This window comes from Podarcis bocagei, assembly GCF_964188305.1.
Source record: "Podarcis bocagei genome assembly, chromosome: 1".
Lineage (NCBI taxonomy): Eukaryota > Metazoa > Chordata > Lepidosauria > Squamata > Lacertidae > Podarcis > Podarcis bocagei.
The window spans coordinates 89453209-89480237 of NC_138125.1; the positions used below are offsets into that span (position 1 = coordinate 89453209).

The following is a 27029-nucleotide window of genomic DNA, read 5'->3' on the forward strand; positions in this document are numbered from 1 at the left end:
ATTAATAATGCACATCTAAAAATGAATACTCACAAACCATGTTTGGTAAGATAGAAAGATCTCCTTTATTAATGAACCCCAACAATATTTCTTCAGATACAGGAGTTGTGAACTCAAAATACTCAGAAGAAAAACAAGTTAATATTGCATTATTCTCATAAGAAATACTGCAACTCATTACCGGTAAACATATTGCAAAGCAAAACAGCTTGAAAAAGGGGAGGGGGAAAAGAAAGAAAGAAAGAAAAGTTGATCAAAATGGAATTAAGGTTTGTTTTTCTGTTTGAACTATTAAGTCCTTGCAAGCACAGCTCGATTCCGCAGATCAATTCCCAAACCTGTGTAGAAAACATAACCCGATTGGATTTATTTCCTTAAGAGCCCAGAGAGGTGCAATGTTAAAAAGCTACGATTATCAGGTAGCAAGTGCTCCAGCCTTCTGCCACAGTTGTCTGACTTCACCTCGCCTCAGGCGTTAACGGGATGAAAAGGTCTTCCCCCTGGCAGAAAATCAGAGGGCAAAGATCAGGTTGACTCCAGTACATTGTCACTACATCATTACACTCCTTCCTGACTTCATAGCATAGATACTTACTACTTTTCCCATACAAGTGACCCAGGTGTCTCATTGCTCCTTGTCCTGCACCACTAATGACAACAATTCTAATCCCAAGCTTCAGAATGAAGAATGCAAGACTGATTTTGTGGATGAATTCACCACAACTGAGTTTTTCCTGCTTGCAGATTCCTGGGTATACCACATTATCCAGAAAAAAATCAAGCGCTTGCTAAACTCTATAAACTCACAGATCAAGGGAAAGGGGGCTACAAAGAATGCACTGAAAGGATCTCCTCCTACTACACAGAATTGGTCTTGGATTCAGAAGCTGATACCACACATGCTGTTTCATTGTTTGTCTGTTTAACATCCACCAAAGAAGCAACTGGGAAACTATCAGGTTCTTGCTTCTGCGCAGACACACAATAATCATACACCCTTAGCACACAACCAACTATACCTCTAAACACACACAAAGACTGTCTTCTCTCTCCTTTCAAGCGCCTCACTCAGTGGGCCGCATTAGGGATGAACATTGGGGCCTTTTCACTCCTCAGCTGACCTATGCAGAGCAACAGAGCTGCCGGGGTGGGGAGCTAGATTGGGAAACCTGGAGGTCTGGACTAGGGTCAAGGCCCAGAGGATCCCTATCCCTGCTGCAGAGTAAGGAGTGAACGCAGAAAAAATCAAAGGGCAGTCCTGGAAATCAGGAATTACACTCCATGCCCTACCCGCAGCTGTTTAAGTTGAATATTTAAATTTGTTGATTTGTGAAGAAAGCCTCTCAGGACTTTTGTCAGATGCTAACAGGGCTACGGAAGTGAAATAGCCAGGTGAGTGGAAAGAAGAAACAGTCCCAAAGAAAGAAGATTGACAACAAAAATTGCTGGAGTATGAAGAAATGCTGAAACTTACCAGAAGATTAAGAAATCAAGAAGAGAGACAATTTAATAAAGACTATTTGAAAAATTATTGTAAACAGCTTAAATCATTAGCAGGATTGACACAACAACATGCAGTGAAAATAAACTAAATAGAATATAACGGATGAAGAGTAAAATAAATCTGAACTGGAAATGCAGTGGCAATAGATATAAAATATGTAACCGCGGGGTGGGGTGGGGTTTGATATTAATATTCTGTGCTTTAAATTGGATGTGTAAATTTATTGCTGTCATAATATTTATAAAGTGAGAAATATATATTTAAATGAAATAGCCAGGTGCTATATCATGCAGTAAGATAGATGAAGCACAGAAAGTAAAGAAAGGAGATGTTGAACAGCTGAAAGCACCGTTTTGTTCCTAAGGGGTCACAACCTCCCATCAGCACAGAAAGCAGCTATCCCTGCTCCTTTAAAGATAAATAATTTTTCATACAAAAGCCAAAGGCTGTGCAACACAAAACCGGAGCTACTAAGAAGGAAATCAGATACCTCTTTAAAGAGATGTTATGTGCTCTGATTCCGGGTACGGCATGAGTCATCCTTTAACATTCTTAATCACAGCTGTGCATTATTCTAGCCTTTGGGGTTGACCGCAGGAGCCTGTTTGGTTTAATCCACCCCCCCAGGCCTAAATTCAAGCTTATTATCTTAATTTTACCAGCTCTGCCCAACCCCCACACTATGGTGCCTCAGCACAGTAAGAAAATCAGACTGAAAACTGGCTGTAAGATTAGCAATTTGCCCCAGGTCAGAGAAGAAACATCCTGCAAGGTTAGCAGCATCCTGCTATATGGGCCATTCCAGTCATTCAATCTTCTCACAAACTTGCTTGCCTCCCTTGTCTCACAAGCTGAAAAAAGTGCTGAGCTAACCTGTCAGCTTCTTCACTAGTCCTATCCATAATCTCCCATTTCATCCACAACTACACCGCTGCCCCCCCTTGGATGTCGTTGCTTGGTAAAAGGAATCACCAATAAAAGACATGGCAAAGAGCGTCTTAGAAAAGTAGAATATAAGCACCAACAAGGAATGAATTTGTAATCTGATCCCTGAAGTGCCAGGGGCATCCACATCAATTCATACTTTCCCCCCTCCAAATAGATCAGGTATGCTATGCTAGAAGGGCTCTTAAGAGCAATATATACACCCTCCACAACCAGTGTGACCAGCAAGTTTATTCCCATCTTATCTTGCTTGCTTATCTCACCCTACCCTGTCAATAAAATAGCAGTATGCAGTGGATTAGTTTCCATTCTCTTGCCCAGGGAAAAGAAAGCACCCACTCATTAAATACCAGTGATATTCTGACTTGCCCTATGCAGCTCTTTAGTCCTGTAGAGTACAAAACTCATCTCAGGTTTATACTAGAGAAGTACGGTAACTGCCCTGAACTGAAAGCCCTTCAAAGTGCTGAAAGTTAAAAAAATAAAAATCACTGCCTCCATAGAATCAGCACTGCTAAGCTGAATTGCTGATTTCAGTTCCTCATGTTAACCACACAGTTCTTCATGCCTGGTTACAGCAAACCAAGGAGAGAGAATATTAAGAACAAAAACAAATTACAGATGCAGCTTCTAACCTACACTTCTATTTTTGAGCCCAAGGATGCAGTAGCTAACCTTCCGACAGAACCAATCAGTGGCAGCTGGGATCTATCTCTTGCTAATGTACTTGCCAAAGTGGTTGCATTCCAAGCAAGTAATGATCATGAGTTTGCTTCTAACATTCCTCATCCTTCTCATTCAACATTAGCCACTGGTTCCCCTTAGCAACCTGGCCACTTTTTTCTCCACTACAAAGACCCGAGTTTTGAAACTAGTTTTTTCAGTTCACCTCCATCCCATTCCTGTCCGCTGCATGGCGTGAATTAGGGCAATGCCTTGCCTTTCGCGTGGAACTGCCCACAAGAATTTGCAGAAAACCTTATCAGATAATATGGCTGGATTAATTAATCTTTATTGTCAGGCCTCAACTTTTGAGACATTGATTACATTTGATCACATCTTTACTTAATAGGCCAAAGTATGATGAGCTTTCTGCACTTCCACACAGCCCCTTTGCATGATGGGTGAAAAAAAAGTTCAAGAAGCCGCAGTTAAAGACTTGCTATTACTCAAAGCAGGAAACTATAGTGACTTATAAACAAGCCAGGATATTACACCAAGTCCTATCAAATCTATCTGTGTATTGCCATTATTTAAACAGCAATACAAGGTAGTCCTTTGTTCCTCCTCAGGTGTGAGCTATAGCAACAATAAAACAAGAGAGAAACAAGCAGAAGGAAGAAACTGTTCCTCTGATACTCACGTGATTGTTTTCATTTCCTTCTTTTCTGCATCTGGCCGGGCACGATTCAGCACTTTGAGGAAATCTGATGTTTTTGCTCTCATGCGCGTGTGAATGTAAGCCTGCACATAGGTCAAAATACAAAAGGCAGCTAAGCAGATCTGTCTTAGTACTTTGAATTTCAATTTTCATCTAAGCACTCTAAAGGATCTACATGCCAGAATGGAGCTGATGAAAGTCAGGAATCATTTTAGGCACACGAAAGAGAAGTTTTGCATAGCTCTTCAGAAAAAAAGATTCTATAATAACACACTTCCTGTACCTTGGAGCATTTGATGTGATAGTGCAGGTAGTCCCGGAATGTGTGAATCAAATTGATGGTGTTGTCCCTGGCAGCAGCACTGGTGTGGCGGGGGAACAGCACTGCAAAGGAGAAGGCAACAGAAAATAGTTACTCTCTACCAAGCACTAACAAAGCTATGAGGGAACTCACTAGTCCCGGGCCAGAGATACATTCAAAAGGCCAACAGCATGTAATAATAATAATAATAATAATAATAATAATAATAATAATAATAATAATAATAATAAAAATAATAATAATTTATATTTATACCCCGCCCTCCCCAGCCAAGGCTGGGCTCAGAGCGGCTTACAAGCAATAATAAAAACAAGTTGAATGATTACAACTTAAAAACAAAATTAAAATACAACATTAAAATATTGAAACATTAAAATATTAAAATGTAGCCTCATCGCAGGAGGAGAAGGAAAGGAAAAAAGAAAGAGAGGGAGGGAATCAAATTGGCTCCAAGCCAAAGGCCAGGCGGAACAACTCTGTCTTACAGGCCCTGCGGAAAGAAATCAGATCCTGCAGGGCCCTGGTCTCATGAGGCAGAGCGTTTCACCAAGCCGGAGCCAGAGTTGAAAAGGCCCTGGCTCTGGTTGAAGCCAATCTAACTTCCTTAGGGCCCGGGACTACTAGGGTGTTGCTATTTATGGACCTTGAGGCTCTCCGTGGGGCATACCGGGAGAGGCGGTCCCGTAGGTACAAGGACCGTAGGTACATTCACAGTTATGAATGTGCAGCATTTGCACAGAAGGGCTATAATGAAGTCCTTATCCATGCTGCACACCAGGATTAAGCTTGTCTTAATGGGATGCCTTTAGGGCATTGTCTTTGGAATCAATGTCTCCCCACAACTCCAACTCAGGAACTCAACCTAGTATTTGATCAGGCTTAGCTATGCCACTCAGTCCCACAAAATGCTGGCATCAGTGACAAACTTGCTCATCTGAATCTTTCCTAATGGTCCTTCCCTGAGCGCTTCTTGTACAGCTTTTCAGTGATCACCACTTTATTCCTCCCAGGCAGCTAGATAAACCAAACAATGAGCTTTGCACCCTCACAGGCTCTGTACTGTATGAATAATTAAGAGGCATTATGCAGCCTTTCACTATTTAGGGACAAAATATAGTTTTCACTGATCCAGAGCCAGAAAATGGTATTCACAAGGAACTATTTGCAGATATGATATTTAGTACTTATTTTATCTGTATCCAAATGTGTTGAAACGCCTCTCAATTAACAGACTCTACAGTTGCCTTCTCTATTTCTAAGATTCATCACAAACAATTATTGGCAGTGTCTCCTCCTTAACACGATTTGCTAAAGTAAGAGAGCACCTGGGAGAAGGCAACTGCCAAGACTGAGTTATCCCCTTTGTAATAGAGAATAAATGTTCAGGAGATGACAAGATACATTAATATCCCATAGCAAAGTCCTGCCAGTGACAAGTTTCTTAGACATCCAGCGGCTTTGGTGGGAAAAGTTTCCATTAACTGTTCCAAGGATGAAGACCACTGTCTTGTTGACAGTAGTGCAAAATATGAGAAGAGTCTGATGGTTCAGCCAATGGCTATCTGGTCCAACATCATGTTCTCACAGTGGCGAAACAGAGGCCTGTGGGAAGCCTGCAAGCAGGACAAGAGCACAGCAGTACTCTACCCACCTGCAATTCCCAACAACTGGTATTTAGAAGCATTACTGCCTCCAACCATGGTGCGCCAGATGTTATAAGCCAAAAGTGACAAGGAGCAGTCAAGTGGGCAGACCTTGTCTAACTGAAATTCAACCGTGGAGACTGGGAGCGCGCGTGCTACTTTCCAGTGATTCTGTTTATAAAACTTGGTGCTAGGAAACTAACTATTCCTCACCCAGTAAAATAGGACTAGATGGAGCTCTGGATATGTCGACTGCACTACAGAATTAGGGATACCCAAGCTATTTCTTTGGCACGCCCCAAATCAAGCATGCTAGAGACTTCATGTCACCACCACAGCTCTAAATGAAAAGCCATTTCCAATGCTCCGCTGGCTTCTGAGCTATGCAAGCAAGGCTTTTACACTATACAAGCTGCACTGGTTGTTAATCAGCCACTGGCTAAGTTCAAGGTGCTAGTACTGGTGTATAAGGCCCTATACAATTTGGGACCGGGATACCTATAAGATTGTCTCACCATTCATATACCCTACAGAGCACTGCACTATGCATGAGAGGGTGTCTGGCAGATATAATCTTATCAGTAGATCCATTCCATGTGACTGGTCTATAGAGTGATGGCATCAGCCCTTTATAACTCCCTCCCGTTGCACATCAGACAGGCACTATCTTATTGTACTTGCAGCACCTATTGAAGACCTTTCTCTTTCAATGAGCCAAATAGAGATTTTTATCCCAACTAGTTATCTGTACTAGATTTGAAATTATTTTTATATATGAAATTGTTTTATGGATGCCTTTATTGTGAAATTGCTTTGAGGTGCATCTTAGGAAGATATGCATAAGTGAAATAACTCTTAAAAGAGATACTAAGCACTTAGCAAACTAAGCAGGATTGCAACGGGAAAATAGCTTTCAACTTGGCTGGTCACCTAGATGAGAGCAGCACCCACTTACCGAAGGTAATGTATCCAATATTATCTCCTACAGCTGCATCTGTATCTTTTAGCTCCAAAGGGGGCTCCCTGTGGCTGAAGAGCACTTGGGGGGCTGTGTGGCTGGCACGACGACCCTCCTTAAACTCCTAGGACAAGACAGGATGAGAGAGAATGTTAATATGAATCAGATACTAAAAACAGCAGGCATCCCCTTTCTGAGCCTAGGTTAATTGTTCTTTATTCTGGGGAATGCAGATGCCCAGAACCAAATATTTATTAAGTCCCTCTCCCCAACTGGTATAATTTCTGAGCTTCCATCATATCTCAGCCTAGAATCAAAACTGCTTGGTAAGGTCAACAACTATCCTTCAAAATAGTATATGTGTGTTTTCATCAAACTGGTATTAAGATTAATTTTAGTGTCAGAACCCCGAGGCACTTTAGGTTAGAAGCCTTAACATCCTTTGCTAGCAGCTTCATCAAGAATACAAAGACACAGGCAGGAGAATGGCAGTGCACTTGAAGCATGATCTAAGACTAGGTCATGAGAAAGTAGCTGAGAGCTATCACCACAAAGGGTTATTCCTTCTCTTGACCAAGGTGCTTTACAACTGTATTATTCACTGCCAAGATCCAGTCATTTTATCAGCACACATAATTGCTTCAAGAAATGCTTGACTAAAGACAGGGTATTTGGAGCAGCTGAATCTGACTCCTCACAGCTAACATAAATGAAATATTAACAGTACACACTACCTTATCTGGGATGAATAAACTGGATATCAACTAGGAAGTGAAGCACACACATTTGCACTGCTTCAAATGCTTGAAAAACATCTTGTTGCACCTGAATCTGGGTCCATTAAGTTTCAAGATATGCTACTGATACTTTGATACTATGTAGTCAAAAGCGGCACAGTGCTGAATGTATCCACAATTAAGCTATGTTTTAAATCAAATGATGACAGTGTAACATACAAATCATCTCAATGAAAACTCCCATTACTTTGAGAAATAGGCCTTTTAACATATGCTTCAGAGAGCATAGTATATGTAGAATTAATATTTCTAATTTTAAAACTCATTTTCTTGGCATTTCTTGCATTAACTACAGTATGATTACTTTTGTTTGATTCTTTACTTTCATTTTTAAGCCACTACACTTAGTTTTAAATACAATTTGTAGTCTACATTTTCTTGACATAATTTGTATGATGTTGTTCCTCTTTTTCTCTGCTGATTTCCTCTTCTACTTCAAAATTCTCACACTAAGAAAACAGCTCCATGCTCTTGCTCCTATATATGGACTTTTCTCCTCTGCTTTCACCATGCTCTATTCTACTGTATCCTCTTTGAGCTACTGACACCAATATTTCAAGTCAGTGCTTAATTTCTAGAAGAGCGATACTGAGGTTCGGGTCTTTTAGAACCACTCCTTCATTTGGAATACCTTCCTCCTATTTAGTAGTGTGTAGGGAACCTGGTAAAGAACGACACTGCACCTGTGGAGGAGCAATTTCATCTATTTTTACTTCCTATATTCTAAAATAGAAACCAAGGATACTGAGGAAACAAATGCTGGGCCTGAGCCACAAACTCTTACAAAATGGAAGGCTTTTTTATTTTGTCAATTATGTCTAATGTTCCTCGAAGCCCTGCCAGGGCCCCCTTTTACACTGAACACACTCACTTCCTTTTTCTATTACCAAGTGGCACCTCAGGACTCGCTTCTTTGGCTTTCCTTGTGTCCTTCCTATATCCCCCTTTTTGCACCTAGACTTTAGTATACTGTAAGCTTGTGCAGTAGGACCATTTTAGCTTTTAATCATCATAGAATGCCTAGAGCAGGCATAGGCAAACTCGGCCCTCCAGATGTTTTGGGACTACAACTCCCATCATCCCTAGCTAACAGGACTAGTGGTCAGGGATGATGGGAAGTGTAGTCTCAAAACATCTGGAGGGCCGAGTTTGCCTATGCCTGGCCTAGAGCATTTAGGTGATTCATCATAGACTAGAAAGAGGTGGGTTCTGGAATTAGATTAGGTGATACAATGTCACAGGTGGTAAGGTGATTGCAACAGCATCGTTCCATACCCCCAACTCTACATTCCTTTATACTGCAAACCTGTGGGCAGGATTCTTTGCACAACCCCAACTGAGTTTAGCAGCCTAGCATAATATCCTTACAAGCAGGTTCCTAAAGGCACCACCAATGTCAATCAATCTTACCAGGGTAAGGAACTCGCTTCAAAGTTAGCAGCACAATGGCACTCCTGGCATAAATGTGCAAGTCATACGCCATTAGAACTTGACAGAACTTGAACTGGCATACCTGCATAAACACCTTTCCAATCACTACGTCATCATCATCTTTAAATACCGTGCTGAAAACCACTGTGACACGGTCCTTCTTTGATTCAACATACCTAGGAAGGAAGTGAAAAGAAGGAGACTTCTTAGGCGTTCCAGATCTTCAATGTGAAAAACCCACAGGGATTTTTTAAAAAACACCCTACAAGGGTGAACCACTTACACTATTCAGCAGTTCATATTATTCAGCTATCAGGAGCTCCTTGTGGAGCTTATTTAAAAAACAGCGACCAAAGTACAGTGCCGCCTTCTCCCTGCTCTCTCTTGCCACCTACCCAAATGCAGGGAACAAAGAAGACCTTTAAGGCATGAAATGCGCAACATCTTTCCCTGTACCAAAGGGACTGTGCATATGACACAACCACAAGGTGGAGGGCGTTTTAAGTTGCCTCCCGCAGCAGAGATCTCTGCATGGTAAGTCACTGGCCAGGTTGCCAATAGTGACTGCCCCTGCCCCACATGTCAGCACAGAATGCTGGCCCAGAACATTTTGCTGCCTTAAATGCAGCCAAAATGATGCCCCTCCCCACAGGCCACTACTTTCTTGCTGTACCATGCAGAAAGCAATTATCACCACAATCTATCCTCTCAACACCCCGCTCCCCTTTATGGTAATGGCTGAAGGTCCCTTTATCCTATTGCATTACCAGCTCAGCCTTAACAGCACAGAGAACAGTGAACTGCATAGAACTGGGGTGGGGGGAACACAACCAAGTAGGCAAGCGTTCAATTCAGCAATGTCTTTTATCTCTGAGGAATATGGCACATCCTTTTGTCTGACCCCTCCAATGTATATGGGGTACTTGAGCTGTGAATTTGCAAATTAAGAGCTTCAGCCCAACTGAGGGTCAGCAGCTACACCTCAGAACATGCGGTCATGTTTTGTTACTGACCACTCTAAAGGAGCTTTCGGTTGACAAAGTGCAATGCGCAACTGAATACAGAATCCTTTGAACATCTCTAAACCTCACAGTTTGGCAACCAATTTGAAAATGCGGGAGACGGAAGGCCAGTTATTTCTTACATAGTTTCGTCATCTCGGTAATGGATGACTGCTCTCCTCTCTCCATCCTTTCCTTCCTCCTGGAACTTGAAATATTTCTCAAAGACTGAGGCAAAGCAGTTGCGCTTCAGCATGCCCGCTTGGTGCACAATGGAGTCTTTGGCAGCAGGAAGGTTCTCCAGGTCATACAGCAAAGAGACATTGTAACCTAGAACAGGCAAATGACATTGTGATCACAACTTTCCCCTCCTGGTCAGACTTGAATGGATCACTTTCTGGAGAAAGCAATGTACTGCTGAATCATACATTCAATAATTATTTCAACCCAACTTGCCAAGGGAAGGACATTCAAAATAAGTGTTTGATACGTTTAATTTAATGTGTCTCCCCCCACCCCACTCCCACCAGAGGAAAACATTTCTCTGCCTTCTTTCAGAGTTGGGAAAGTAGATCCAACCCCTGTGTTTTGTAACAAATGAGTGGGAAGCAGTACTGTCACAGGTAACCATGGTTTTCCACTGCTTCTGAATGCCTGTCAGTCTTTTTACACAGGACAAAGAATCCCTAACTAGAGGAGCGGGGGCTTGCTTGGGGGTGGATCCAGAATCATAGCTTGCGCTGCTAAGAAATAAAGCTCTGATGTTCTCAGCCTTCCATGTGGAACACTGAAGGGAGAAGGCGGTGCTTTTAAAAATAGCACTGTGACAAGGAGATCACAACGGATAGCTGGCTTGAAAAGGTGGAAAGCAATTCCTTTTCTGAAAAGCAGGGAGTAATTATACTGGAGCAGCAAACTGAACAAGTTATCAGGGCACATATTATGCAGAGGCTTACCAGACTCTGGAGTTACCAAGTAGTTTCCATACACTCTCTTCAACAACTAGGAAACAGACAGAGAAAAGTGTTGTGAGCTTTGACGTGTCTTCCTATGTGCTCTCTTCAGCACCTCCCTGCCTTTCACTCACCCTATGCTTTTTAAAGCCCTAACCCTTGTTCCAGTCACTCTTGATGTTCCAAGCAGTTATCCAGAAGCCCCAAACCACCTCACGCTCTAACAGGCAAAAGTCTTATACAACAAAGGAAAATATACTGACGTCCAACACCATAGCTCACCAGCATCAAGCCTTCTCAGCTGGGATACTTATTTCAGTACTACTCAGTTCAGGGTAGAACAGATGAACCCAGTGTGCTTGAAATAGTAACTTGATTTTTAGAAATATTTCTTTAAAAGTAGCTGACTAATGCAGAAAGGCATAGGGGGAAGCAGGTTATTGAGCACTTAATACAAGTGGATCTGCAAGGAATCATTGCAATACTACCTGAATGGTTTCTGCAACAATAACTGCCCTGTTCCGACAACAAACTCCAAGGAGCAGATTAATGTAAAATGGCCTCTTAAAACTATTCACTATTTAGTATTTCTCACCTTCTAAGTTCTGGTTGACAGATTCTAGATTTAATGTTATTCTATGTTAATCCCAAAGAATTCTATGGTGTTCCAGCCACATATTCAGAGGCCAATTATGTTTTTCCTGTTGAGCTATAAATTTCATACATATAATAAGCTTGCTGCTGGTGAAATGATGGTTTAATTTGGGAAGAAAGAGTAAAGCCACACCACAAGAGATCTTGCCAGAGTTTATGGATTCAATCCATGTCTGGAGTCATATAGTAAAAGAGAGGCTGGAGTGCTCAAGACAACTGAATCACATATACAAGCTTCCAGAAAGTCATAAAAGAAGGTAGCACTTTGATTACAGGCCAGATTTTGGTAGAACATATACTATATGCAGAGGAGCTTTGACGTCTTGTCTTGTCCCAAATCCAATTATTGACAGTGATTTGTTGCCAGCCAAGTGTAGAGAAGAGCATTTTTTCCAACCACATGTCATCACACACACAAGTCGTACCTATATGCATGTATTGCACACTGAATGGAATTTCTATATTTTCAAAACACACACCTCTTGCCTTTGAGGAGCAGCTTTACAACCCAGTTACTTCAAGTGTGACAGCAGCTGTGTACTTAAGTGATCTGGCAAAAAGACACACTTGAAACTGCACTGAGAAGATCCAGATAGCTTATAAACTAACAGGGTTGGGAACAGAATTGCACAAGGACCCCCAGCACAGCTTGCGAAGGTGGGGCTTAGTGCAAGAGCTTTAGAGGAATGCTTCCATCACAGTGATACTCACAGAAAGTTCAAATCTGTAGCACAAATTGGACCCCCCCCATTCACACATACACAACCTCATGAGGAAATATTTCCCACTCTACTAGCAGTGTGAAATGAGGTTTCACAGGCAAGTTTTTTGAAAGCCATAAAGCTAATTCTGTTATTAGCTGCTTACCAAAGAAATGGGCAAGCTCTTGGCATACAAAGTGTGTCATACCAGCCACCTTTAGAGCTCATGCTTTCCCCAATACCTGGTGGTCCTGGTTGACTCAGCTACAAAACTTACATTTCCCCCCCCTGAAACAAGGGTGAGTAGTTTGAAAAAAGCAATAGGTATCTCTAGAGGGAGAAAGTGAACTGGGCTTTGAGTGAACTGGGCAGCACACTGTTTATTTGAATCAGTTCCTTAACTCATTCCATCTGTCCTCAGAAAGACTGAACCAGATACCACACATTCAAACAAATACGGTAAAACCTAAGACTCTTACTGGGTTGAGAGTTGTCCATGGAAAGTAGCAAGACAACAGGTGCTACAAAACTGAACTTGAACACTTTTTAATAATTTGCCTGCCTCCTCTGTCCCTTTAGAGGTACTATGCCAACATGCTCCATCAAAGATTTACACAGTCCATTGTTAAAAACCTGTGGCAATCCTTTAGTAAACTGTTCATTGCCAAGACTGCTTTCCTCCTGTATAAGGCTAGCCTTATACATCATGTGTTCTGGGCAGACCTTCACTTCCTTTCACCCCACAGCAGCATTTCCCTTTCCTCCATTCCTCTGCTCCTAGTTGCATCCTGCCTTAGAAAGTAATTCTGCTGGGCCAGAGAAATGGATGGGTCAAGCATCGCAGATGCAATAAAGACACAGTACATTTTTCCAGGTCAATTCAACCAAATGCTCTCAATAAAACCAGACTGGGGCAACTTCCTTGTGCTCTTGACAACTGTTAAGTGGCAGCAGCAGCAGGAGGGAGACAAAAGAAAGATGCAAAGTTGCTCTGGAGGCAGTGCAGAAGCAATATCCCAGTGCCCCGGGATATCAGCATTGGAGTTCAGGCCAAAGCTGCTCCATACTCCTATTCATTTGATGCAGCTGGGGTTTCTCTCTACCTTTTATTTTTCACACTCAGAAAGTCAGAGACTGAACAAGACATGACATGCAAGTGTGCATTAAAAAACAACAACTGATGGCCACTTTGTTTATGCAAAAACAGCATTGAACAGCCACTGAATGGACACAGACCACTTCCTTTTTATTTTCTGCTCCAAATCAAGCCCTCTTTAAGAAGCACCTTAGGCACCCTGAATGGTTCCAGACACACTTGCAAGGCTAAGCACGTATATGTACACAAATATACATGAATAGGAGAAGAGATTTGGAAGAACAAACAGGCAGGGGAAGAGTTAAATCACCACCCTTGACTCACACACTTTTCTGCTCAGAAACAAATCCTCCCAAAACTGCTTTTCCATGAACAAAGAAGCCATCAGGGCTTTAAAAACATGCAGTTTCCAGGCTTTCATTTTTAATTTTTTTTAGCCCATGGCTCTTCTCAGATGCCAATGTACATGATTCAAGCAATTTTATGAACCATTTCCTTAGTTTTCTACATATGCCCCATACCAATTGTAGCATCTGCTCTTGCTAATGCAGAATGAACCCCCGTTCAGTTATGCAACATCTGAAAACCATTTCAGGAACTGAGTCACACTTTCTGCTGAGAGATGCAACCACAAGGCACAGAGAGGACTGTTATTTCTACCATAAATGGCAGCAAGAGACCTGCTGCTCAGCATGAACTGAATTTGCCACTTCACGCATAAGGGACTTAAGTAGAGAGAGCCCTTGCAGCTTGTAGATAGATTCAATTATTTATTTTTATTCACAAAATGTATAGCCTGACAAATACCACTTGATTGTAAGAACCCTCAAAGTGGGTTTAAAAAAATTCAAGCAGATCTAGAAAGATCCTGCTTTGAAAGCGTTGCTACAGTAGAACCAGCACTTGCAGCTTCCACAGTGATTCTCCCTTACAAACTCTCCAGGTATCAATGGTACAGTGCAAACCTTTTAATGACACTGCCCTAGTCAGCACTAGGGAGACTGGAGTTAACTCTACTATCTCTACAAGTATTGGCATCATGTGTTTCTCCATTCCACAGATATCAGTTTAAGTTTAAAATGGATTTAAGTCAGACACAGCTAAGCTAACGAGACGTTCACCAACAAAGGATGAAATACCTGGATGCCAATCATCAAATGAGATTTATAATGAGCAAAATGCCAAATTTTAAACTACATGGACGTCCTTTCATATGGACAGTAGTTTATAATGAAGTCCTACTAGCCACAAAAACACCATTATTATAACACAGTGAAGTCAGCATTCAACATCGCCTACTAGTCAATCTCCCAAAGTTTGACAGAAAAGGAAACATTTTAATTAATGATGTGGGGCTGAGACTAAGTACTCCTCCCTTGGAAGAGAGTTCCTCAGCCACTTGTGATCACTGAGAATGTGCTGCCTCAAGTAGGAATTTTTATCACTATAAGTGGGGTGAGAGTTTTGAAAATCTTAGCAGGTCAGGAAGAGAAAATGTAGGACCAGGAAGTGTTCTAAGACACACCAAACTCCAACAATTTTGGCCTATGCAAGTCAGCATTTTGAATTGTGCCCATAACAATAGTGTTCAGTAGTTCCACCATGAACAGTGAATTGGCAATGCCTATTTATAGTAATTCAATTAAAGAAAATCAAATGCTTCTAAAGAGTTAATTAAGGAAGGTATAGAGGCCGTTCAATAGAATGTAAGGATAAAGACTACATTCTCACCTCATCAGCACCATGTTCCTGGAGCTCCTTGTAGAACTTTAGAGAAATACTGACCATAACCTTTGTTTTATCACCATTAGGGTTGGAAATATGGTAAAGAACTCCATCGAAGTCTAGGAAAGAAGTGTTTGAAAGATGAGTGCTTGAGTATTTTGGAACCTAGTTGCCCAGCAAGAAAGGATGTTTTCTAAAATAATGTACACCACAGCATAAAGGTTTTGAATTACTAGTAAAAAAGACTTTTAAATGAACAGGAAAAGCAGCCTGACAAAGCAGAATCCATCACATTATGACTGTATTGTGATTAGATTCTCTCAGATGACACCTGGGCCTAAAGGTTTCTATTAGAATCAAGCTGCATTTTCAAAACCACACTCAGGTGCCCAGCCAAGTTAACAGTGGACGTTTATAACTGGTTGCTCAGTGCAAACCTGTATCCACATTCTTCCCCACTGGTAAAGCAACAGTTATCAGTGGTTCTGGGCCAATAGGTGCTCAGGCCATATCACTATCTGAGTTAAGTGATGATGGCCATTTTATCAAGAATGAAAAAGATTAAGAACCCAGGGATTGCAAACTTGAGATAAACTCTTTTCACTGGAGTACCAGATGTTGTGAAATATTAATGGAATGATATTCTTAGTTTACAAATCTCACCCTTAAAAGCACACTCAGTCTAGATTGAGAAGGCTATGAAAGCCACCTGATGGATCTATCACCATCATAATCCTCATTAGTTATTAGATGTATATACCACCCTTCATCAAAAGGTCTTAGGGTAGTTCACTAGATAACGTACCAACTCCAACAGGATGAACACAGAACAGCTCCTCATTAGATTACCAAGAAAAAAGATTTATTTATGCACGCACAGTCCCACCAGCAGAAGGGACACAGGGCTCACTGATGAGGACAAACTCTGCAACACAATGTGGGGATTTGTGTTTTTACTCCTGATTCTTTATCCCAAGAAGTTTAATACATTGGCACTTACCTGCAAATGTTACTTCTACAGCCTCAGGCTTGTTTCTGCAAAAAAACCACACACAGAGAAAAAGCAATCAAAATAAGCTGAAGCCCTTGCAAGAGTTCACAGGATCTGGGGTACACTTAATCACAAAGGGCTGAATGCCAGCTTTTGATCCATATACTTTCTGGCATATCTGCAGCCATTATCTATATTTGCAGCACATTAGCCTTGCCATTGGCATACAGAGATTCCCAATAGCCTCTGATACCCAAGTGACCAGGATTAGAAATATAACCGTGACCCATACATTCTTAAATTAAACAGCCCTACAAACCTCGCTCTACCCTTTGCGTGCTTAACAATAGATATATTTCCGTTACTTTGTGAGGCTACAGAACAGGCACAAGCAACTGTAAAAGGGTCCTAATGGAAAGTGAACTAGATTTGTACCATATTCCATACTGGATTAAACTACCTGGCTCCATTAGCAGAAGTAATAACAACAATTTTATTATTTATACCCCGCCCATCTGGCTGGGTTTCCTCAGCCACTCATGCAAAGACTCCTGTTAGCACAATGGAGCTTAGCCCCCCACCCCGATATCCGCTCTGGAGGATCAGGAGAGCCCCCAGAACAATGTGGGGGAAGGGGAAACCTTTGCATCAGCACTTCTGTTTGCAATGACAGAACAAGCTCCTTCATAAGAGCACTGGCTGATCCAGTGGTATCACTGATGAAACTAAGAATTCCTCTCATTATTGCAACTCATTTCTGAGTGACTGACCTTGACTTCAGGATGCAATAAATCTGTTCACCACATCTGTTGTTGGGCCTGAGCTTTAACAAGTTCCAAGCAAACTAGCTGGATTGTAGGTTTTATGCAAAAGTATGACCAAGCTTGTGGTCAAGGAAGCCTCTTCCATGTTGACTTTTCTCGCCAGTGGAGGGACTATTGAAACTAGGTTTTGTCCATATTGTGTTAAGTTCTGTCTAGTGCTCATTTAGAACCATAGACAACCAGCAGGAAATTGCTGTAGCAAAAGACAAACATGGTTTCTGAACTACATATTTTGTTTTGGTGTTGTGGTATGTATGAGTGAAAATGGTACCCAGAATTTTAACTTCAAGCATCTTCCTTCTCACTAGCTTAAGTCAAAAATAGCTGTGAAATTTCTTAAGCTATGTCTATATATGGCACTACATTATAAACTATCAATACCAAACCCTTTCTGTTTTGACAACCTCCTCTTCATCCATGCTAATAGAATCATGTACGGTTTCAATGCATTTAAGAAGCTCAAGACAGTTCTTAGAATTCTACGAGGAGACTTTAGAAAGCTCAAGACCAGCCTTTGCCCACCAGATGTTGTAGAATATATCTTCCACCATCCCTGATCATTGGCCAGTTGTAGTCTAAAACATCTGGAAGGCACCAGGTTGGGAAGACTGCTCTAGACAGTTATCACAGTGGAAATACGGTGCACAAACTAAGGGGAATAAATGGAAGTATGGCTTCCTATATATGAAATTATTTCCAGTTACCTACAGACTACTGTTAAATTTTGCTTACCATCTGGACTATAGGTCTACTACACCAGGAATTAGATCCCCATTTTAGCCTTCAATCTTGAGTGGGGAGCCATTTCCACATGCTCTCAAATTAATCTATGTTCATTGGTTATCAACACAGACCAGAAGATAAATTCCATTTTCAAGCACTAGTCATTACCACGCAGCTAAGTGTGACTGGCAGTCTGGGATTGAGGTGGCAAGAGCATTTTATTAGCTAGAAGCAGAAGGCAGCAAAAGAGGCAGGCTCCCCACCCACACATTTGCTAGTTCTCAAGCAGGAATAAAAAGCAACCATCGTTTCTTATGCACTCACCAAATTCATTTCCACTGCAGAGCTTATGTGAACATAAAATGCACCCATGCAGATGGTTAAAACAGCAAAACTGGTCACCTCCAAGCATTCCAGAACTCTTTTCTGAATATAGTTACGGTAAGTCACATTTTGTGAGCACAAATATGAAGGCAAATTAGTTTACCCAAAGATACATAGTGCCCACACAATTTTAAACTTCTCGGCTGGCAAACTGTGAGAATCCAACCACCATTCTCAATCCACTAGCTCAGTTTTCACTCTATAGTATATGATTGCTGTATACTATATAACAGAAGGGTGGCTCAAAAATGGGATTTGCCACTCATACCATTCTTTGGCTCTCATTTCAAGTACTTCCTTAGTGAGAATGAATGAAAATGGGGCTTATCCTCTTGACTCTTACATTCACCTCTGACTACATCTCTTCCTTTGCAGCTTCTTAATAATAAAAGAGAAAGACACTCAAGGAGAGCAAGGAGGGAACAAATTCAGCCTGATGGCCATCAGTTACCAACTTTCTAACTGGCAGTTGATTGCTAAGTCCAAATCCCTGTGTCCAGCCCAAACTGGCTACCGTGACTTAGAGAAATAACTAATATGTCAGTGCTTCTTAAACATTTTCCACTCAGCCACAACATGCTTCAATTTCAGTGCGGATATTTAAGATATTTTCCACTTATTTTGCTAGATGTTTAAAATTCCAGTCAAAGCCATTTTGGCATTTCCTTTTTAGGGCTTTTTGCTAGCCTATGAAAATATATGTCATTCTTGAAGCACACAACATACAAAGGGATTCTATGTTATCCTGCTAGCAATATACACCCACTCATGTGCATGTACACACAGTGTCTACCAAGAGAAGGTGATGTTGGTACCCTGAAAGATGTTGGCAACTTAAACACAGCTGCATATAATGGCTGCTTTCTCACCAAAGAATACACTTTGGCTAGGAGCAGCTGGAGCTATAATGTACTTCCTTGCTACCAAAAAGTTGTTCCTGTGGCATCTGAGATTTCATCAGCCATTGCCCACATATTCAAATTCATCTTTGTAGTCAGAATGGTTAAATCCAGAGTACTGTTCTCTGCACCCGAAATACAATTAAATACTTGTGTGGTGCAACTGCAAAGCAGAAACAGTTATAGAAGACCAATAAACTTTTTATGTAAAATAACATTCTGAATAACTGATTTTATCTTTAATGAACTATTGTCCAGATGAAACCTTCAAAAATCAGTGATGTCACTTATTTCTCACCACTGCGTGCAGTGAATATTTTGTTCCTGTTTATATGTTGCATAGTCAGTAAGGCTGCAATCCAAACTACCAATCCATCACATTTGGAGGGGGGGGTGTTGGATCTTGCTTTGGGGTGGGATATAAGCATAACATATAAATAAGCTCTGCCAGCCTCCAATTGCAGAGTGATGCTAGTGTGTGTGAACAAAAGTTTAAAGCTTCAAGGCAAGGGACTGATAACATTAACCCATCATATGGAGCCATCCTTCAGCATGTTCTACCAGCACCACAAATACAAGATCCACATTGTTCAATTGGGCATAAAGTAAGGTTAAAGGGACCCCTGACCGTTAGGTCCAGTCACGAATGACTCTGGGGTTGCGGCGCTCATGACTAAGCTTCTGGCGAACCAGAGCAGCGCACAGAAACACTGTTTACCTTCCCGCCGGAGCAGTACCTAATTATCTACTTGCACTCTGACGTGCTTTCTACGTGTAGCTTTACTTCACTGGTGATGTATGAATCCATTTGCTCCTCCTGATGGCTCCCTTCCCAATCAAAATGACTTATTAGTAGTCAGACTTATCTCCAAACTTTCCAACAAAGCACTGCTTTCTGCAATTCTGATTAAAGTGAGTCTCTCTCTCTCTTTTTCTTTGTGAGCTTCCTACAGTGCAAGCCACCTGAAACATGAGGACACAGGGAGCTTTTCTTTTAGCTGCATCTGCACTAAAGAGCAAACAAAAAAGGCTCACAAACCAAAAATACCACCCAGCAGTCAGTTCCCTTCCTGTAACAGACTCTAAATGCAAGACAGGCCTGTTTTTGACAGACTCATCTGAACTTGGGAGGCTAAAAAAACCAGTAGTGGTTTCAGCCAGAGGCATCTGTCTGTTTTCCCCATTAACATTAATGGGCACTGAGTTCAGGCCATTCAAATCCTCTCTGAATCTGATTCCAAGGACATCTACCCTAATGCGAAAGATGATGAGAAATGCTTTTGGCTGGCCTAATTTCGTCCTGCACTCCTCTGTCTCCCTCCACCTAATGATAGCTGTTTGCCATTCTTAAATTAAGTTGCTGTACTTTCGAACTCCTGATCAGACTTTTGTCCCCAAAGCTCCTGGTAAGAGAGAATGGCAGCTAGAATGGATCTAAGCCAGCACATGCTTAAAACCAACGTCAAATCCCCATCTGACAGCATTTCCCCTATTTTCACTCGGACACAAGCCAAATGCCTCAGACTAACAGTAAATTAATGAAATGAGAAAAGAGATAATTATGTACAGTATCTTGTGCAGAACTTGCTTCTCATCCCCAACATTAGACAGAAGTGGGGGCCAAGGCACACAGGAAGGCATACAGGGGAAAGGCAGCCTAATTAGGAGCTCATTCGGTTCACAATTAATGTCTGGTCTGAGTAATAAAGGAAATTGAGGATTTCAGGCCAATTTAATCTCCCATTTCTGTAGGACAAACAAAAAGCCAATTAAAAGCTTACACCCTGCACAGGGGATCAGTTCATATTCCACCAAGTCTATACAGCTTTGGGGAAGTGCAGGACAGGATGTACTAATAAATATAGATTATGGTAGAATCTGGTAAGAGCACTGTGCCAAAAATAAACATTAGAACAGGAAATTGCAACATTTAAGATAACTAGTTAAAGTGTCCCAGTCCCATGTTCAAGCATTCACAGGCACAAACTTTAAATCCCTCATATGCTTAAGGGATATGAGGGTATGTGGAACTGTCAGGCTCATATGCTGCACAATTACTTGGAAGTCCCAATGAAAGCAGTGGAATTTCCTTTCAAGTACAAATCTTTGCATTCAGAATGAGTTAAAGCTTATGCAGATCTGCATCATCAGATACAAGGAAAGCATCAAATGGTATGTCAGCCTGGCATGGTGCTAGGCCAGCTGCCCAAAGCACTGTGTTTTACAGTGGAAGGACAGTAGACAAATTCTCTTAAACAGATACAGTCAACTCACAACTTACATGCATTTAACTTGTGTGATCCCAGTTTTACATACTTGGTGCTGGCAAACTGATATCACACAAATTAAAATGCATGCAAGGCACATGCAATTCAACACATCTCTGACTTGCTTATTGGGCTCTGAGAAGCTCTTGAACAGGCTTCCTCAACCTCAGCCCCCCAGATGTTTTTGGCCTACAACTCCCATGGTCCCTAGCTAGCAGGACCAGTGGTCAGGAATGATGGGAATTGTAGTCTCAAAAATATCTGGAGGGCCAAGGTTGAGGAAGCCTGCTCTTGAGAGATCTCACACAGCCCTGTGACTTCTTGTGAAAGCTTTGAGAACCTGTGCAAGAGCCCCTCCCCGCCAGCCTGGCAAGCAAGGTGGAAAGTTTAAAGGTGGGGATGCTTGTGTGGGGCCAGTTTTGGGGTTGCTTTGACTGTATAGATTTTGACTTTACATGCAATCGCCAGAATGTAACCCTCACATCACCATCATTCCCCAGCCACTCTGGGCAGCTTACAGCATATATATAAACATAATAAAACATCAAGCATTAAAAACTTCCTGATATAGGGCTGCCTTCAGATGTCTTCTAAAAGTTGTGTAGTTCTTTATCTGCTTGACATCTGAAGGGAGGGCATTCCACAGGGAGGGCACCACTCCCAAGAAGGCCCTCTGGTTCCCTGTAACTTCACTTCTCTCAGTGAGGGAACCAGCAGAAGTCTCTCAGAGATGGACCTTAGTGTCTGGGCTGGAGATGCTCCTTCAGCTCCTTTGCCTGGACAGAGGCGATTTAGGGCTTTAAAGATCAGCACCAACACTTTGAATTGTCAGAATTCAACCTCAATCTGTTATCCACCATCCATCCTCCAGCTACTCACACAAGTTGCAATATGACTTTAGTTTTTTTGAAGTCCAGCCCTTCCATCACTTTACCTTCCATTTTCAGATAGTCTGTCTCTGTACAATGGTTCTACCCTGTGTCTGTTTATTCTTTATGGAGTAATCTCAGTATTTCACATAAGAGACATAAGAGAAGCAGGATAAAATTAAACAGTACGTGTAACTTCAGTATCGCCTGACTTGAAGAAGATACCAAGGGCTGCTGAAAATACTGAATTATCCAACGCACATAAAATGAATGAGAAGGAAGTAATGTGCAACCCTACTGCAGAAGCACTCCTATTTCTGGCTTTCTGCTGTGTTGAGAGGCTCCATTACAGCCAAAGAGAGGGAGCCGCTAGATAGTATTAAGAAACTAAAGCTTGAAAAATCTACGTAAAGATATATTAGAAAGATTTTCTATGACAGTCTTGCAGATTAATCAATTATGTCTGTCTACTGCCAATATGTAGTAACCTCTGATCAGCTGATGCCAGGTGGAGTTGAAGAACTCACTACTTCTTGATGCAAAATTTTGTTCTAAGTTGGCTACAGTCACTGAAAACCTAGACCCAAATAAAGAATCATTCTGCATGGCTTACCAAACCATCTAAAACAGAACATTTGAAAAAGTATGTTGAAACAGTTTCCAGATTGCCAGGAAACATCAAGAGCTACAAATGTAAAATTAATGTTATTTAATTCCATGTGTAACTTTGTGTCCATCATAATCTGGGAATGCATGACAAATGTCATATATAGAAACACTAAAAACCAAAGCCGGAGCCAGAGCAGTTAAAACAGACTACTAAGTGTGACTTAGCACAGCATAAGCTGTGTGGGCATAATGTTCACAAATCAACAGTGATAGCTGGGAATGCATAGCATTCTGGGCTGTTCCCAAGAAATATGCGTGCTTTTTAAAATTTTTAAAAATAAAAAACCACAGATAACTTGACGTTCCAGAACACCCGTGGGCAAAGCCGAGCAAGCGTTTTCACAAATATGCAGACAATGAAAGAAAAGCTGGTGCCAAAGCCAGGCCCTTCCTAGAAATATATTCTGCTTTATTCCATAGAATACTACATACACTGATGAATCCCTGCTCTCATTTTACTGATCTGACTGCATTACCTTAATTTATCCAAAATTATCCCAAACAGCATTTTCTGTTCCATCAAATAAAGTGAAGTAGCAATGGGACCAGTTCAAACAAAAACAGAAATATTCAAACTAAAACACAAATGATAGAACTGTGAGACAAGAACAGTGCACCCCAATGCAAGCATGGTAGCGCATCCATTAGCTATCACCACTTCCAAGGCATTTAAGCACCCATTACTTCTCTATTTACATTTATCATTCTGCAACTGAGGGATGTGTCTGAAACATTCAAGGAGATAGAAACCAGTACCATATACTGGATTCAGACTAAATTGATTAAGGGCCTGTTTTCAAAGGAGTAGTGCTCTAAACTGTGGGGGTTAGCACTATTTCTCAGATGTATAAATGCAGGAAGAAAAGTTCTCTATACACCCATTCCGTAAATGAAGAATGACTCAGCTTGAAACAAACAATTTAGTACTCATTTCAGATCTCTGTCTTGGTTTTGAGCTTGTCGGGACATGGAAGCCTTCAGCTTAAAAAATGCAGAACCTACAACTTCCTCTCTGCTAATATACCTAAAATACTAATCATACTGCCGTTCTAGAGAAGCCATTTTGTTATATTTCCTGACACATAAAGAATTCAACAGGAGATTAGTGCAAGGGCCACATAGGCTGCAATCCTAACATAATGCTGCAGCAGCGGAGTTTGAAGGAATGCTCCAGTCAGTGCTGCATCCTAGCTCCAGTGTCCACACAAGTAGGGTTGTTTTTTTTTTTGGGGGGGGTAAGTCGTAGGACAAAATATCCTAGGCTGCTGCAGTGTAAAGGCCCAGATCATGCCTGTTGCATCGTAGCAGCAGGATCTACACAGGATCCAACAGATCCTGTGCCAGTCTACCCCTAAACTCAGCCTCGGGGATGCCACTAGCAATAGCTCCTGCCTGTCATCCTGCCTGAAAAGCTGGGTGAAGGGGCATCTCTGCTCCATCCAAACTCCCTCCAGATTGGGGGACTGGATTTCTTTCTCCCATGTTCGTGTTCGTGTGTGTGTGTGTGTGAAAAATACAGCACAAGTTTGCAAATGTGAATGCTACTAGGTATGGTGCAGTGAATAAATTTATGCAAAGGTCTGGAGATACCTGAAATAAAATCACTACTCAGCCATGAAGCACTGGGTACCCCAGGCCAGTTGGCCTAACCTATCTCACATAGTTAATAAGAAATAGAGGAGCTACCCTGAGCTACTTGGGAGTTAAGACAGGATAAAAAGATACTTAAGTGCACTTACCAAAGAATTGTAACTGTACACTAAACAGGAAGCTGCAGCAACCTTGTGCCAAACCAAGGCTTGCTTCTGCATAATTCATGCATGAAGAGGGCCTAAGTAGCACATCCTGCCCAAAGAGTTGGGACACAAGTGCTGCAATCATAGAATCGTAGAGTTGGAAGGGACCATGAGGTTCAGTCCAACCCCCTAAAATGCAGGTCTCTTTTGCTCAACACAGGGCTCAAACCCACAACCATGGGTTTAAGAGTCTCATTCTCTACCACTTGGGCTATCTGCATGTTAATTCATACATGTGCATGAATGCAGCATCAATGCTAAGATTCTTCATATTTAGAAATGGGAAGCATTCCACAATAAGATACTCTGTGCACAGGATGTTGTATTATGTGAGGGTGATGAATTTATGAACATCCAGAATCAGCAAGTATGGCTAGTGTTATTGCGTGCAAGCATAAAACTGGTTAGTGATGTCTATTGCTTCCCAGGAGCCTTCACACAGTCCTCACATTGTAGTGTGCAAACAATGACTGCTGAAATTAAGAGGTTGAACCTGGCCAAATACTACACATTCAACTACATGTATTACATTAGTGAAATGACATAAACACTCTTAAAACCTCTGACAGGAAATGCTCCTCAATATACTGTTTATAGCCTTGAGTAAGCAGGCAGATCTGTGATTAAATTTCTATCTTTTTTCTCCAGGAATAGCCCTCCTAAAGTTTTCCTCAAAGTGTGTGTGATGCTTCTGTCAGGCACTGCTACTACCAGAAGCCAGCATACCATGAGCCAAAGTACTACCTTTTTGAACAAAACAAGCACTACAAATTGTATAAAGCTACATTGCATTTAGATTTATTATACAAAGCATGAGAAGATGGTCTGCTAGACACTGACATGCAATGTACCTGCTATCTCCAATTTTCTGGGATCCTTACAAAGAATACTAAAGTAGGTGGGCGTGAGAGGCAGTTTTGTTATTAAGGATCACGTAACACAAATTAGTTATACCCTGACAGTTATCTTGAACTAAATTATAAGCAGGAAACATTTGTTTCCAGTATTAAGTACCTTAAATGAAGTCCTGTAGCAATATAGGAATGCAGAATGGTGCCTTATACCAAGTAAAACTGTTGGTTCATCTAGCTCAGTACTGTTTGCACTGACTGGCAGTAAGTGTTCAGGATTTCAGGCACGAGTCTTTGGTAGCCCTTCCTGTAGATACTGGGGACTCAACTAGGGGCCTTCTGCATGAAAAAAAACAGATGCTCTACCACTGAGGAATGGCTCTATGAAACAATCCACCTAAGGGATAGGCAAAAGCTGAATGCACCCACACCCTCCAACAACAGGGATAGGTTTGCCAACACTGTGCCCACGGCACATACACAGCAGAAAACTATTTTCAAACAATTCTGCATACTCCTAGTTTGAAAAACTCTCAAAAATGGATTTCACAATCTCCTTTTAACTTTGCTTAAACCATTACGGAACACTTGGCTTCTCAGTCGCTTTACAACCGTTTCGCACATACCTGAAACGTACACTGTATGTGCAAACCCAGAGACACACCCTAAGTTAAAACAAGGCTGAGCAAGTGAGATCCCAGAGAAAAGGGCACTTCCTGGTGAGAATGGGGAAGCGGCAGCGTGTGGTGTGATCAGCCTATACCGCCTGCTCTGCAGCAAACCTGCATTCAAAGGCCGCCACCGACTGAACCCACCCAGCCACCCAACCCTTTGGAGTCCCCCCCCTTTAGGAAAAAGCCTCCTTTCCGCCGCCTAACGTTATGCGATGCCGATACAGCGACGGAGAGCTACAAGGCATTTTGACAGACTGGGAGGAGCGGGAGGGGAGGGAAAATCGATACGAAACGGTTCAGTTTCATGAGTCAGTTTTATTTCTGGGTGGAAAGAAGGGAGCTCAGCGAGGAAGTTGGAAGTCCTCCTCCCGCACCTAGTCGCACAGGGTGGGGAAGCACAACTCCATCCCGGCGGACAGTCAAATAAAGTGGGGGGGCGAGTGTGTGTAAAGGGCTGGGTGCTTGTTGAAGTAGGCCCAGAATCCCCGCTCTGCCTTTAAGGAGCCTTGCCGCCACCCTCCTGCTCCGGCAGCCCGTGTGGTGGGGGGCGGTTGTCGGGGAGCCCCGCTTTGCCCCCCCATCCCCTCCGCCGCCGCCGCCTCGCCTGCCACTCCCTCTCCCCTCTCCCTTCTCTCTCACCCGGCGGCCGCGCCCTCGAACTTGAGCGCGAGCGTCTCCTCAATGATGCGGTTGTTGACCTCCAGCAGGATCATGGCGACGGCTGCGGGCGGGACGAGGTGAGGAGGGGTACGGAAGCCGGGCGGGGAAGGAGGAGGCGGGGGGGGAGAGGGGAAGGGAAAGAAAAAAAACCACCTAGCTGAGAAGCGCGCCGCACCGGGGACCCGCCCGACTCCAGCCGCTTCCGCCACAGGGGCCCCACCCACCTTCGCCGAGCCGGCACCGTGCGTCACTTCCGGGCGTGGGAAGGGCCGGGCTGTGAACGGGGGGGGGGGGCGAGGAAGACGAACAGG

At 42.3% G+C, this 27029-nt stretch overlaps 1 protein-coding gene across 1 annotated transcript; it reads right to left on the reverse strand.

Annotated features, from left to right (window-relative positions):
* Positions 1–41: 41 nt before the first annotated feature.
* On the reverse strand, positions 42–26933 carry ARPC2 (actin related protein 2/3 complex subunit 2). Its single transcript, XM_081199204.1, has 10 exons — positions 26698–26933; positions 16112–16146; positions 15118–15230; positions 10939–10984; positions 10126–10312; positions 9064–9157; positions 6751–6877; positions 4114–4214; positions 3813–3913; positions 42–500 (listed from the first exon to the last, which is right to left on the reverse strand). Exons 1-10 carry the CDS (start codon positions 26769–26771, stop codon positions 476–478), a joined length of 903 nt encoding a protein of 300 aa, XP_081055330.1. The 5' UTR covers positions 26772–26933; the 3' UTR covers positions 42–475.
* Between the last annotated feature and the right edge of the window lie 96 nt (positions 26934–27029).

Excerpts from the sequence above, each read along its gene's own strand:
- ARPC2 (XM_081199204.1), bottom strand. The coding sequence starts at position 26,771 with ATGATCCTGCTGGAGGTCAACAACCGCATCATTGAGGAGACGCTCGCG. Across the intron at positions 15,231-16,111 it reads TGTAGAAGTAACATTTGCAG|ACTTCGATGGAGTTCTTTAC; the intron begins GTAAGTGCCAAT and ends CTTCTTTCCTAG. Across the intron at positions 3,914-4,113 it reads ATCACATCAAATGCTCCAAG|GCTTACATTCACACGCGCAT; the intron begins GTACAGGAAGTG and ends ACCTATGTGCAG.